Here is a 15,151-nt window from a genome sequence, read left to right on the forward strand (position 1 = left end):
GGGGAAGGAAGGGAAGGGGAAGGGAAGGGTAGGGGAGGTGTTAGGGAGGGCCCACAGGGTCTTCAAAGTTTGTGGTCAAGTTCTTGTTCTTAAACTGAGTGTGGATGATAACTGGGTGCACATTGTTAATATACCCATACATACTTAATAAAATTCTGCTATATCTACTGACTATTTACAAAAATAATGTAAAAAAGAACAAAATAGATTAAATGATAAAAAAAACAACAACCTCAAAACACTAATACTTTCCCCCCCACACCTCAAGGGGTTACCCTGTATACTCCTAGAGTCTTCAACTTTGGAGACCATTTGATATGATATGATATAATATGTTTGTATTATACTTTTATATTATTGCTATAATATATATAATTCATATATATATAATTCATATATAATTACTAGAGGTCCAGTGCACGAAATTCTTGCAAGAGTAGGCCTCCCTTCCCCCGGCTGCCAGCACCAGCTTCCCTCTGGCACCTGGGATTCAGGCTTCCCTCACAGCCTCAGTTTCGTCTGGAAGGTCACCCAGTCTAATTAGCATATTATGCTTTTATTATTATAGATATGAATAATCATATGTAAGTATTACATTATTTATATGTAATGGTATAGTGTATTTTGTGATATATTATTAACATATAATATTTTTATTTCAAAGGATGAGGCTTTTCGCCTAAAAAGGCAGTGCCTGGAGATGAGAGCAGAGTAGGGGTGTAAGTGCAGCTTGGCATTAATGGCGGCATGAGAACCATTGCGCTTGCTCACCCAGTGAGGTGTTGCCCAGGACGAGAGGCGCTTCCGGGTGCTTCGCTTTCAGCTCCAGGAGATCCTTGAGGGTCCCAGGGGAGATCCAGGTGACCCTTTCTCCACGAAAGGTCAGGGTTCTTTCTTCTGGGTTCTCTGCCAGTCTCTACGTGCAAATGACAATGTGTGTGCACACCTGTCTTCCCGGGTTAGGCAAGATCCCGGGCGGAGGCATGTTCCTCTAGAGCAGTGGTTCTCAACCTTCTGGCCCTTTTAATACAGTTCCTCATGTTGTGACCCAACCATAAAATTATTTTCGTTGCTACTTCATAACTGTCATGTTGGTACTGTTATGAATCGTAATGTAAATATCTGATATGCAGGATGGTCTTAGCTGACCCCTGCGAAAGGGTCGTTCGATGGCCAAAGGGGTCACAACCCACAGGTTGAGAACCGCTGCTCTAGAGAGATTCCAGGTGTGAGGTCCACTCGACCTAAAAGACACTCATGACACCTGTTGGCTAATGACTGAATTTCCATCACTAGGGATTTACTCCTTTAGCTTAACACTGTTTTCATGTAGCTCTTCAGAGACAAGTGACAATATGAACTGGCACCTGTCACTGACCCTTCAGTATAGAGCAATTTAACATAATTTAGTATCGTGGCCTTAAAAATCATAACTATACTAATGCTCTTAAGTTAATGTATTCAGCCTGGACTTTTCCTCCAAAATCCAGACTCATATACCTAAAGGAGTACTCAATGTCCGCTCTTAGATGTGTAATAGGCATCTCAAATTCAACATGTTCACACCAAGGTCCTCATATTCTATCCCCTTCCAAGGCCCCAAAGGAATCCCCCCCCAAAGAAAAAAACTCTGCTCCTCAGGAGGTCTCCTTCTCCATAAATGGCCACTTTCCAGCTGCCCAAAGCCTCGTCTCCCCTCTCTGTCCCACACCCACATCACATCCACCGGCAAATCCTGTCTGCTCTTCTTCCAAATCCTGCTGCTCACCATCTGCACACTGGCAGCTGTTCCAGCACCCCCATCAGCACCCTGACTGGGCTCCCTGCTTCTCTCCCCTGGCCCCTCCATAGGCTACTCCCATCCCAGCAGCCAGCATGACCTCACATCCCACGACAACATTGATAGGAGATACCCCTCCTCTGTTCAGCCTCCCCGATAGCTTCTCATCTCACAGGGAGTAAAACCTAGTAAGTCCAGGTATGGTCTGTGCCCCCTGTCCTGACCCCCACCCCAACCTTGCCCCCCTCCCCCACAGCCACGCTGGTCCCTGCTCTGTCCCTTCATCAGGAGGGCACTCTCCCATCGCTCACACCTTTACACTTGCTGTCCCACCGTTCGGTTTGCTCTTCCCCCATATACCTTCGTGGCTGGCTCCTCCCTTCCTTTAGGACTTTCTTCAAATGGTACCTCTCAGAGAAGTCTTCCGTTCACTGAGTATTTAAAATTGCAACCCCTTGCATCCTATTCCTCTTTTCTGTTTTATTTTTCTTTCTTCTCACTTGTCTCTCTTATCTTGCTAATTGCCTGTCTCTCCCACCAGATCATGTTTAAACTCCTCCAGGTCTTTGTGTCCTTTTGTTTCCTACTGCACACTCAGTAACTAGAGCAGTGCCTGGCACGTGGCTGAAGGATAAATGGTTGTTCAATGCATGGAGCAATACACCAGAACCCCTTCAGAATTAGGTATTTTGTAAAACTGCACCGGATAGAGATGCTGCTAGAGCAGTGGTTCTCAACCTTCTGGCCTTTTAAATACAGTTCCTCATGTGGTGACCCAGCCATAAAGTTATTTTCGTTGCTACTTCATAACTGTCATGTTGCTACTGTGATGAATCGTCATGTAAATATCTGATATGCAGGATGGTCTTAGGCGACCCCTGTGAAAAGGTCGTTCGACCGCCAAAGAGGTCGCGACCCACAGGTTGAGAACCGCTGTGCTAGAGGATGAGGAAAGGGTGTGGGTGGCTGAAAGTGATTCTTAGGGTTAACGTACTGGAGGGGCCAGAAAGACCAAGTGAGAGGTTGAGCAAAGCTGTATGGCTTGGGACAGTCAACAGGGACACATATGATGATGTCACTTAAAAAATGGCCTCAGCTGAGGCTTTGGGGAGTGTGTCCAGGGCAACATCAGGGCTTGGTGAGCTGAGCAGGGACAAGCCTGTTGATCTGACCAAACATTCCCATGATTTGACAGATTTCACAGGAAGAAAAGGGTAGTTTGAGCAACTGAGTTTATAACCAGTGACATTTAAACAAGCACATAGAACACCCGGTTCATCTTACCAAGAGTTCTGGGGGGAATATGAGCTCCTGAGTAGGGTCCAAGGGCTGGAACTCGTCTTTCGCAAATAACTCTGTGGAAATCTTTATAAAGGGCAGAAGAAGAGGGCTCAGTCAGCCCAGCTCGACTGGAAACAGCACCCCAGGGATTTACATTAATCAGGCACTATGAACTTAGTAATAACTTTCCTACTCTTCTTACCCAGGGAAATGGTTCGAACCAATTTGTGTTAAGTAAGAATTTTATTGTAAGAGAGAGAGATTGATGAGCCACTAGTAGGATACTGAAGAAAAGGGTGTTCTATGAGATACCTCAAACAGTACCCTGTGGAACATCAACAGAGTCTATGAAAAATTATCAGAGGTTAAGTAGATTGGGATTCAAACCACTATCCTCTCACCTGTCAAGTCAGGATTCAAAGTGCTAAAAGCACCGAGAAGTCCTGTAGCTTAAGAAAAAATGACTCTACACCTACGTGCCTCTGTGTAAACACACACGCACACCCCACTAATTTTAACAATAATAGTTAAAATTGTTGGAGTGCTTTTTTCCCAAGAGCCATACATGTTAGTCATTTATTTAATCCTTCCAACAACTGTGCAAAGAAGGTAAATTATCATCTCCATTTTAACGATTAGGAAACAAAACCTCAACGAAAAGTTACCCAAACTGCAATCTTGTTTAAATAAAAAATGTTCTAGCTTTGGAAACACTTATTCCCAGAAAACATTCCTGAGGAGGTGAGGGGAATTGGGGAAGCAGTGTGGGTGCAGGGCTAGAGGTCTGAGTAATACGGTAGAGCATGGAGAGAAGTTGGGGCAGACAGCTCTGGGTTCATTCTCAGCTCTGCCATGACTCCGACCCTCCCTCTGGAAAGGTTCTTCCTTTTAAAGGCTAAACGGAAATAATGCATATTTTGAGGGTAATTGTGACCCTTAGGTAAAATGGCCTGACATTTATCTCACACTGTCCATTTTTTTTTCTGTCTCTGAGGTCTTCTCAGTATCTGGACAGAAAACATGCCATTGTTCCTTGTAAAGGTTCTGAGTAGGACCCAGATGGAAGCATTACAGGCCAGCATCTGAAGGATCAGTTTTTGTGTTAGTTGGGTTTAGAAGTGTAGGCAGTATGTAGGAGCAATGATGTGGTGTATCTCTAAAACCTAGAAATAAGACTGCATCTGAGAATTAAAGTGTAAAACAAACATAATGAAGAATTAAAAGGTCCCCCTCACAGGTGCTGGGCCAAGACCTAACAGTTACTCATTGGAAAATATTAACAGCTCCCAGAGAAGAGTGGGTCTGTGCAGACGTCTGGTCTACCCTGGTGGAAGAGGGGGTCTTCTATAATGTTACCCTTATGGTGATTCAACTGCTCTGCACCCAAGCTCACCAAGCAAGCTTCTCACATTGTGGCTCCCTGGGTGTGCTTTCTGCAGGGGAAGGACATGGGGCTCAGTGATCATAAGGTCCACTTCATATCTGTGTTTCTCTTTATAACGGAACATCAGGGCCCACCATGTTCTTTTGGGTTGGTTAAAGTACGTCAGGTGGTTTCCAGAGCCCAGGTTGAATTCCCAAGGCCACCAGATCGAGAATCAGACTTTCAAATGTACTGATCCCGGCAAGGCACTCATTTTCTGTGAAATGCTCATGGGGTTGGGGGCGGGGTGCAGCCATTTTCCTTTGCAACACCCTTCTGTTCATTGCACGCCTTCTTCAGACCAAAATGCAGGGACAGTAGGGGGCCAAGAATGGGAATAAGGTAGGTCCGCGGGACTCAGTTTCCTCTGAGGCTGACTCTGTTCTCTTGGATTTCCTCATCTACAGGAGCCAACTCTAGCCTGTATTCTGGCTTCTCTAAATAATTCATTTAAGAACTTGGCAGTGAGTCTTTTTGGAAACCAGTATCTCTGAGAGAGCAAAACCAGGGACTGGGATGTCTCAGGCTGGCCTTCTAGCCCTGTGGCCATGACCTCACCATGACTCCAGATGGGCTCCTTCCCCTTCCCAGAGGCTGCAGTGCCCTCCATACAAAAAAGGGGACACAGCAATAGAGGACCACTGCCAGCCAAAATCCAGGCACTGAGACCCACCTCTCCCCAGTGGGACTCATCATTGAGGTCATTGCTGGTGTGGGTCTATCTTCTCTGGCCTGAGCGGGCTTTTGTTTAGTTTCAGCCTCCCCGAGAGCCAAGAGGATAGTCAGATCACAGACTTTGAGTCACCCCCTAACCTGCCTCCCAAATGACAAGTGCTTTATCTGTGCAGGCACTGGGGACACTTGGAACAAAGCAGAGAATGAGCATCAGAACTAATGAGCACAGTGTCAACACTGGGCCGGCGTGGAGCAGCGCTCTCAGGGAGAGAACAAATCAAACACGGGGACTCACATCGCTGCTCCTGCCGAGTGAGGAAGAATCCTCTTCTCCCTGAGCCAAGCAGCATCCTCCTGCTCCCTTCTGCTGACAGCCGTTCAACTCCTAAGAAGGTGAAATGCCTTGAGATGAGAAACTTTCTCTTATAGGTAAATGGCCCTGTGCCTTGAGAGGTTTGGCAATTTAAATGAGACAACATTGTTTGTCACTTTTAGGTAATTTCTATTGGAAAAGGCATCATCAGAAGATCTTTCTCCTTTCTACTTTATTTTTAAAGTAAAATGATACATATGGAATATATAAAACTTATATGTAAGATATACCAAGTATCTAATCTATATACATAAAAGCCTAAGTGACCATCCAACCATCTGACCATCCGACCAGTAGCTATGACACACAATGACCACCAGGGGACAAACGCTCAATGCAAGAGCTGTTGAGCTGCAATGACTTGGCAGCTGCGGTTCTCAGGTGATGCACCCGGAACCAGAGAGGAGGAAGCCCCATTCTGGGGTGCATCACCAGAGAACCGCCCTCTTGCAATCTAGGACCCCTCAGGGGACGTGAAAGAGCCAGTTTTGGTCCCATCCCTGTAGGCCAGGCCGAGGGACCCCACTGGTGCATGAATCTGTGCACCGAGCCTCTAGTTATAGTATAAAACAATAATATAGACTATAGAGAAGCATAAAAGAAATAAACTATTATTACCCTATTTCACTGGCAATATTTTTACATAATATATAATGGTACTATATTTTAATACAACATACTTATTTTGTCTTTTTGCCTATTGTTTTGTTTATTTACTTACCTATTTGTTTACTTACCTAGAGTAATTTTCCATGTCATTAAAACATAATTTTGCTGATTGCATAATAATCAATCTTCTGGATTTATACTTGTAAAATTTGCTATTGACATATACTTAGGTCTTGCCTACATTTTCTAATTATAAATAACATTATAATAAACATTTCTGTCTATTGCTTGTACAATTTTGTGTACATCTCTGAATTTTTTTTTAAAAATATATTTTATTGATTTTAGAATTAATTGGTAAGATGTCTTTCAGGGCAATAACTATCCATTCTCTAGCATATATAAGACTCAACAACATTGAATGCTATCACTTATATAAGGACCTTGAAAAAAGAAAAGAAAAACATGAAGAAAGATGGGTAAAGAAAACCACTTTGGTAACCAGACATTTGGGATCTGCATGGGGCTCATTGGGAATGAATGGACAGTCAATGGATTTTAAAGCAGTTTTCCATTTGCCGGCTCTTTATTTCCCATTTTCCCCTAACTCACCTCTTGTATCCTCTTCCTTAAATAATTTTCCCTAAGCATTTAAGGAAATACTTCCAGATACCCCAGTTCTCTGTTTCTGCTCAACTGCCTCAGGCTGCCAGCTTCCTGATTCCGTTCACTATGCTCTTTCATTTACTCAGTCCTCCCACAGCTCCCTGGAGGGGCCATGGGTCAATGATGACAGAACAAGCCAGTCTTCCTGGCCTATTAGCTAGGAACCTCAAGTAGCCCCACTAGGGCTCTGTTCCTTTCACCCCCTTTTTTTAAAAAAAACTTTTTAGTATATTTATTTATTGAGTTCAGAGAGGAAGGGAGAAGGAGAGAGAGAGATGGAAACATCAATGATGAGAGAGAACCATTGATCGGCTGCCTCCTGCACGCCACCTACTGGGGATCGAGCCTGCAACCCAGGCATGTGCCCTTGGCCGGAATTGAACCTGAGACCCCTCAGTCCGCAGGCTGATGCTTCATCCGCTGAGCCAAGTCGGCTAGGGCCCTTTCACCCCTTAAAGTTTCTGGGGCCTGCTGGCTGCAAGGTGCATCTCTGACTACACTTTTGCCTTTATCCCCATAGGGAGAGAGGTTTCCTTTAACCTGCTTTACTGTATTTGTGTTTCACAAATGCTTTTCCATTTACACCGGCAGTTTTGATGAGTTTACAAAAGCTATTGATTTTCTCAGCTTGTCATCCTTGGCTCTCCATGTGGCAAAAGTCTAGGACAGGTGTGCAAGGGGGACTGGCCTGGCTCTGGGGACTGGGACATACTGCCAGGCCCACAACTACTGTTTGTGGAGCTGCAGCAGCAAGAGAACAAACAGAGGCCCTCGCACCCTTCTCTGCCCAGCTTGGCTTGGTTCTACAGCGAGGGGCCTCAAACACCGTGTGAGCACCCAGCCTGACTATCCACGCTCTGTCTATTCTCTCCAAAAACACCAGTCATTGGCCATCCTTCAGCCTAGGTGCACACACTGGCTGCTATGATCTGCTCTAGGAAGATGGACTTGGGAAGAGGCTGTGTCAGGCCTGGGATTGGGGTCAAGACCAAACCTGGATCCTGGTCTAGAAAAGAGGTGAAGGCTTCAGGTGAACAAGTCACCTTGGACCCAGGGCTTCCTGAGAGTGGCTGAAGGAGGACCAGTGAGGGGCCCTTCAAAGTGTGGGGTCCTCCTTGCTTGGGTCGAAGGGTGGTACTGCCCACACCAATCCTGCCCTTAGGAGAGGGCCATCGGATGTGCCTGGCTGGTCTCCCCGTCAATCTCTATTCACAGTGGCAGCAATAATAGTAGTAAGTATTTGTTGAGCTCTTTTAAGTGCCAAACAAGACTTTGCTACACGCTTGGCCGTGATTTCTCACCTGATCCTCACAGCAGCCAGGGAGGTGTCCTCATTTTGTTGAGGAAGCTCCCTGTGCTTTTGTACCTGGGGCCAATTTTGGATTCTGCTCTGCATATTTGGCTTCTTTATTTGCTCACACTCTCAGCTGGTCTGGACTCTTGGACTAAAGCTGGCCTCCCTAAAGCCAACTCCATGCCCTTGCTTGTTGTCTCTTTGGGCTCGCGGCAGCCCTCCGACCTGTCCTGCTCTAATGCTTTGCTTAACTATCATGGGAGATGCCTGGTTAGATCACCTGGCTTCCCTCTGTGGTGTGACATGGGACATCAAAGGAGGAGTAAGGTTTACCTTGTCCTCAACGTATAGCTAAAACTCCTTGAGTCAGCTGGAGCTAACTCACTTTTCTCCCTTATAGTCTGTTTAGATGGTTTTAAAAAGTCAGCTCCTAAATTCCCAGCCTTGACCAGCGGTCACTGACATTCTTACTCTGTAAGGTGTCCCCATGGTCATCTACTCACCATGCAGAAGGTCTTTCCACTCTCGAGAATTGGCCGGTACCCAGTGCAGCGGCACAGATTGCCTGATAAAATAAGAGGCGTGAGTATCAGTAGGCTTTTTTTTCACTGGTTTCTTTGGAAAGCTAAAATAGACCCCATTCTTCTCTCTGGGGTGAACTGCAGCTACTTTAGAAACAACCAAGGGGGTCCTCGAGTGGGGCTGGGGTGACATTGTGGACGGGATGGAGCAGCTGGAGGCACACTTCTCACCTGGCTTTGGGGGTGGTGAGTATTCTCCATGTCAAACCTACCTCCCAGGGCTTCCATGAGCTGCTCCTCTGAGGGCTGTGGGTGGTTCCTGAGCAGTGTGTACATGGACATCACCATCCCAGGGGTGCAGAATCCACACTGGGTGCCGTGGCTCTTGGCGATCCTCTCCTGCAAGGACACACACATGGTCACAGTACCTGCCTCCCTGATGCCACCACCTCTCACCAGGCTCCACATCTTGCATCTCCACTGAGGGGAAGAGCTCATTCCCTAAGCAGTGCCCTCCTCCCCTCCATCAGAGGTGGCCAGTGTCCCCTCTCCTACTCTGCTCCAGGAAGAAGCCACTCAGAAGCCATTTGCTATCCCTACAATCATTTCTCAGGCTCAAATGCCCAGATCTTTCTCATTGGGAATTAGCAGCATGCAGCCTTCCTTGCCAGAGTGAGAAGAATTCTCCCAGGCAGCACAGTCAATTCAGCATTAAAAAGACCAAGAAGTGAGAATGTTAACATATGCTCTTACCTGCACAGGGTGAAGCTTGGTTTTGATGCTTCCCACACCTTCCACAGTGGTGACAGCAGCTCCGTAGAGAGAGCAGATGGGCATCAGGCATGCGGTGATGGAGAAGTGTCTTTGAATGAGAAATACAAGGAAAATCAAGGGGAATAACATGGTTCTGCCTCCTGGGGAACCCTGGGACCAATAAGGGCAGCAGGAACCCCTCCCCCGCCCCCCAACCAGAGGCCTATCATTCAGCCTGGGAGATGGGGGACTGGACGGGGGCAGGTGGAAGAATTAGAGTCCCCTCTGCTGACTCGGTGCTATCTTCAAGAAGTGGGGATCCTCCAGGGAAAGATGGGCATTCTGAACTTCAGAAAACTTTCCAAGCTCAGAACAGACTACCTGGGTCTGGCCTCAATGGGAATGGACTTGTGTCATCAGGAGTAGTATTGGACCTCAATAGGTATCCCTTAGGACATTGACCCCATAACAGGCAAGAGGCACACCTGTGCCTTTTACCCATATTCATGAATTTATTTTGCTTGTTAATTTTAACTTCCCTGTATAAGGTCGCTCAACAATGTTGGATGGTTTTGTTCTGAAGGCATTTCTTGGGCCAGTAGATTTGGGAACAGCCAAAGTTCTGGAATCTAGTCCTTAATTTAAGGATGGAATTATGGCCCAGGTCCCTGCTCTGCAGGGTTGGCCCAGCCCAACAGTAGGAATGGCATTAGTGCCAGCCAAAATGGGTGGGCTCAAGTCCTATGACTTACTGGTTGCATGACCTTAAACAAGTCACTACATATTGTTGAGCCTTAGTTTCCTCATCTGTGAGATGAGTGGTTGAACTAAATTGGGGTTTCTTAACTTGGGATGCACACATGGGCTGTGGGAAATCCATGATCTCCCTGAAAGTGTGTGCAAAATGTAATCAATGAATGCATTTTCCGAGAAGACAGTTCACAGCTGTTATCAGATTTTTGGAAGGGCCTGAGATCCAGGGCGTGGAGATCTTCCTTAGCTGTGAGATGAGACTAGAAGCCTGGCAAAGAAACGAAACCCTCCCCTAGCTCTGGGTTTCTGGGCAGGATACCTTATCTTCTTGGACACAGGGTCACACTTGGACACCATCACGGTACAGGCGCCGCAGCTCCCTCTGCCGCAGGCGTACTTGGTTCCTGTGAGACCTACTGGAGGGAGGTGGTCAAGGAAAAGATGCCCGGGTGGACCTGTGGCTGCCATGATAGCTGCCTCCCTAGGGTGTTGCTAGCAAGGAAAGACAGGGATGCACGTCTGAGAAGTCACTCGCCTCCAGGCCTCAGTAAGGACCTCTCCGTACTGTGTCAGCTGTGGGACACATTCTATTAACCTCTCCCTGCCTGCTTTCTCATTTGCAAAGAGGGAAAGTGATACCCACATTATCTTCACCTGCTCACCATAAGCAGCTTGGAGGAGAGTGGATATAAAAGTAAAAGCCCTTTGAAAAAGTCTGTTTCATGACAAGTACGCTTCTGGGTTCTAATCACGTCATTGGGAGAGAACTTATTGTTAGCAGTTCAATGTATCACTAGTTTTGCCCAGTAGTTTGTATTGCATTTGAATGCCAGTGACTGAGCCTTTGGAGAAGACCCCTGCCCTTATTTTCATAAACTACCTTGAATGTCCTGCTCCTGCTTGGTCCAGGTTCAAGTCCAGGTCTAGACTCAGCCTCTGCTCCCTCTCTTTCATCAGCCTTCTCCCTAATTGTGGCCCATTTCCACAAAATTTAGGGGATTGGATATACTTAACTAGTGGCTAAGAAGAGTTTAGAGTCACTGACTTTTTTTTTTTTAAAGCCATAGGGCTTATTCGCGTAAACTGTCATAACCTTAAGTGCTTTTAAGGGAGGTTGTGTGAACCAGTGGAGTGGGTCAGGTGTACCTGGAGAGCTCATGTCCCACTTTTCATAGGGGCCTGGGACAGTCCCCACTCACCTCTAAGCCAGACTGTAGCCACACAGGAATGACTAGCTTCCCATTTTTCATGAGAAGCTAAAAATCCTGTTTTTTAAAACCATGGGATTTCCTAATTTTCAAACATTGACAACTAATTAAATCCATGTGAGCTTTTAACCAACACTAGTTTAGGGGCTGATTCCCTCAATTTGCAGTTTCTGTCTTTTTTTTTTTTTTTTTTTGGCTTCCCTGAGTGACCCATCAGACTTATCCGTTAAAATATGTTTGCCATGATGATGGCCTAAATTTCAGAATATAAAATGGTGAGGGAAAATCGGCTGTAAGGAAACAGATGTAGATCTTTTTCTATGACACATGTTCTTCCTGAATCTGGAAAACTTGGTTTCTTTCCAGGGCAGGGTGCCTGAAACACAAGCCTCTATTACATAACCGCCCTCCCAGGACCGGAAGGCCCTTAAGGGAGTAATTAGTGCTGAAGTAAAGAGCTTAGCTTCTGTTTCACTGCTGTGAGATCAAGACATGAGAAATTCTGGGGAAACTTCATCCTCTGTAAATAGCCCTGTTAACTTAATATCCTTAAAACCATTGCCAAAGCAAAGAGAGAGCAAGGGCCAAGGGGCTGACTGTTTGGGGAAGGAGAGTTTGATTAGTTCTCATAATCACAGCAGGCCTGACTTTTAAGGCAAACACAGACATGGCCAAGACTTTGGTCAAAAGGGTCCAGTTCTTTCGTAGGAAGGTCAGCAGAGTGACTTCTGGGTCCGCATTTCTCTCTATAACCTGCGGTGAAACCAGAAAAGAGATTATTATGAGGACTGAATCAATGACCTAGTGGTCGGCAAACTCATTAGTCAACAGAGCCAAGTATCAACAGTACAACGATAGAAATTTCTTTTGAGAGCCAAATTTTTTAAACTTAAACTATATAGGTAGGTACATTGTTATTCACTTAATTAGGGTGCTCCTAAGGCTTAGGAAGAGCCACACTCAAGGGGCCAAAGAGCTGCATGTGGCTGGCGAGCCGCAGTTTGCCGACCACGGATAGTGGAACGTCTGTCATGGCCAGCTGGGTTCAGGGATTGGGGTAAAATACTAGGCCTGGTTTCATCTGCCCCTGCTTTTTAGTGCTCCCACGGCAAACGACCTTCACGCGTATTTACAGAGCAGGAGACTCACCAAGCAAGTGTGGCGCCTATGCTCTGTGAGGTGATGAGAGCTGGAACCACTGCTGTGCAAGGGGCCCTGGGGCGGTGTTCTCTCTGTTTGATCCACTATCGGCTTTTGTGGAATTTTCCAACCAAGTCTTTTCTACTCTTGAAATATTTTAACCTGGGAGAGACTTGGATGCTGTGTATGTGCGTGCATGTATGTTTATGTATGCATGCATGTGTGTGTATGTGTGTGTGTGTTTAATGAAGGATCCAGGAGGGAAGAAAGCTGGGTAGGAAGAGTTTCTATTCCGGTACCTCTGAGACACTTCTAGTGGGGAGTCCATGTAGTAACATCAGGGATCTTAAGAGTTGGTGGCAGGAAGGGGAGGCAGAGAGGGCTGCTGTCATCAGGAGAGGCCCTAGTGCATGCCAGTGTGGTGAGTGGTGATGGTGGAGTCTTGTTGCCCCAGCTCAGGATCCCGGGTGGCTTTGGTGGGACCCTAGCATCTCTCCCTCCCTCACCTTAAAAAGTGGGGGGTTCATCCCTAAAAGCCATGGAGGAACCTTGTTTGGTGCTTCTCTCTCGTTTGCTTATTTGAGGATATTTCCTTTGACTGTCCTGCAAACACCTCCAGCCATTCTCTTGCATCAGAGGAAAGACAGATTCAGCTAATTATGTTAGGATCTTCCATTCTCCCTGGACGAAAAACCTGACCTAGTGTAGACCCCCAGGAATAAAAATAGTACAGGAAGATGCTTCCAAGTGGAGATATTAAAATTCACCTGCTTTTTTGCCGACTGAAGGGTCAAGGGCACATGCCTGGGTTGTGGGCCCGATCCCCAGTGGGGAGCATGCAGGAGGTGGCCGATCAATGATTCTCTTTCATCATTGATGTTTCTGTCTCTCTCCCCATCTCTGAAATATATATAACAAAATTCACCTACTTTCTGGAGCTCGAGGGGTCTCCTGCTCAACAAAAGAAGAAGCCTTTCTCTGCACTTCCTCCCACCCCAGGTCCTTCAAACACTTCTCCTGAGAATGCGGTTGGATAATGTTTTCATTATCTAGCTGACTCCAATCCCCACCACACACATCTGTAGTTTCTCCAACTCTCAACTTCCTCCCTGTTCTAGTTGCAGCTACTTCGTTTGGAGCTCATGACTCACAGAGGATGTGGAACAGAAAACAGAGGAAGGAGCCTCTGAAGTCTAGGGCAGTGGAACAAGCGAGTAAGGACTCAGCTCATAAGAGATAGTTTTGGAAGAATGTCTGGGGGTTGCTGGCTGGGGAGATTGGACACAGGATGGAGAGTTAGAAGGGAAATGATGAGAATGTAGAGGTTCTATGTTCTATCTCCTTTCTTGATCCAAGCCCTGGCATGGGCAGTGGGTTAACATGGCCAAGTCCCAATTAGGTTTATGGGACTAGAGAGCTGAGGGGTCCTAAAGGACAGGTGGTGAGACCCAAGGGAAGCCACCTGCCTTGGGAGGTGGCTTAATGGTCCCATTAAGGATCAGAGAGGGGATCAGGAGAGGAGGGGGCCTGGCAGAGGGCACTGAGGGTTGACTGTGTGGATGGATGGTGAGGACTAGAGGGAGGGATGCCAGGGAGACTGACAAAGGGAGACCCTCTCTCCTTGTCATATAGGTTCCTCCTGGAACGTAGCCACAGCCCAGGGAAAGAAGGGACCCAATATGGACTGTAATTACATTTTACCCAGGTCTGTATAATGGAGACTCAACAGAAAAAATAAATTGATAAAGAGAAAAATAAAGGAAGCTCTGTTTCTCCTCCTGAGTTTGAGGATCAACATAGCCCACGAGATAAAGTGCTTCCAGCATATCAGGCTCAGTGTTCGGTGATTTACAAGTTTGAGGGGATTCCTAATCAGTGAAAGAAGCACCTCTCGTTTAATCTTGACAACCGCCACAGGAAGTGGGTTCTGAGAAGGGTGCTCTGAGGCCCAGGGAGGGGAAGTAACTCGCATAAGTTTATACAGTAAATGGCAGAGCTGGACTGGACCCAAGACTGATACCGAGGCACCTGCAATTAACCCAGTGCTTTCCTGTTGCCCACATCCCGGAGGCAGAGCCATGACCAAATCAGTATGGGTTCCAGTCCCTGGCTTCTTTCTCCCTTTCTGGAGGAGCCTCAACCCAAATGGGCCACAAAGGCTCCCCTCCAGCTAGTAGTTTCCTGTGGTCTCAAGCACTGGTCGTAACACCCAACACTTACCTTCCGCCCGTTCACAAAGAAAACCAACTCATCGGATTGCGGCAGGTCAAGCATCACACCTGTAAACAGGTTTCACCTTACAATTCTAGGTGGGTATGCTCTTTGGCACCAGCCACGGGGCTGAGCACCAAGGATCCAGGTCCAAGCACTGAAATCCTTCCTTGTGTGGAAGTTGGCAGTTGGAGTCCAGAGAGCAGACTCCTTGGCCTCGTGGCCTTTTAAGTCTAGAGCACCTGTGTGGTCCCGCCTCTTACCTTGTGCCTCACTCTGCCTCCCACCAATCCTGGCTTTAAAGCTTGCTCTGTGCATGGCCCACTTCCCTTCTTGCTTACTCTGAGGTTGGAGGGCCTCAGTGTGAAAACCATACACAACCATTTAAGCTCAAACCCACTTTGTGCACTGCCTCATCCCCTGGATGGGTTCCTTCTTCTCAAAGAGAGAGAAGTGGACCTCCC

At 46.8% G+C, this 15,151-nt stretch overlaps 1 protein-coding gene across 1 annotated transcript in view; it reads right to left on the bottom strand.

Annotated features, from left to right (window-relative positions):
• The window catches only part of LOC102771691 (aldehyde oxidase 2-like), a 78,124-nt gene extending 67,528 nt beyond the window's left edge, over positions 1-10,596 (bottom strand). Inside the window, exons 1-7 of the mRNA XM_015559096.1 lie at positions 10,448-10,596; positions 9,376-9,484; positions 8,895-9,021; positions 8,605-8,666; positions 5,455-5,544; positions 3,065-3,145; positions 772-916 (exon numbers count right to left, since the gene is read on the bottom strand). Of these exons, the coding sequence (XP_015414582.1) occupies positions 772-916; positions 3,065-3,145; positions 5,455-5,544; positions 8,605-8,666; positions 8,895-9,021; positions 9,376-9,484; positions 10,448-10,596 (763 nt within the window). The remainder of the gene's footprint in view (positions 1-771; positions 917-3,064; positions 3,146-5,454; positions 5,545-8,604; positions 8,667-8,894; positions 9,022-9,375; positions 9,485-10,447) is intronic.
• Between the last annotated feature and the right edge of the window lie 4,555 nt (positions 10,597-15,151).

Source organism: Myotis davidii, unplaced genomic scaffold (genome assembly GCF_000327345.1).
Source record: "Myotis davidii unplaced genomic scaffold, ASM32734v1 scaffold914, whole genome shotgun sequence".
Taxonomy (NCBI): Eukaryota; Metazoa; Chordata; class Mammalia; order Chiroptera; family Vespertilionidae; genus Myotis; species Myotis davidii.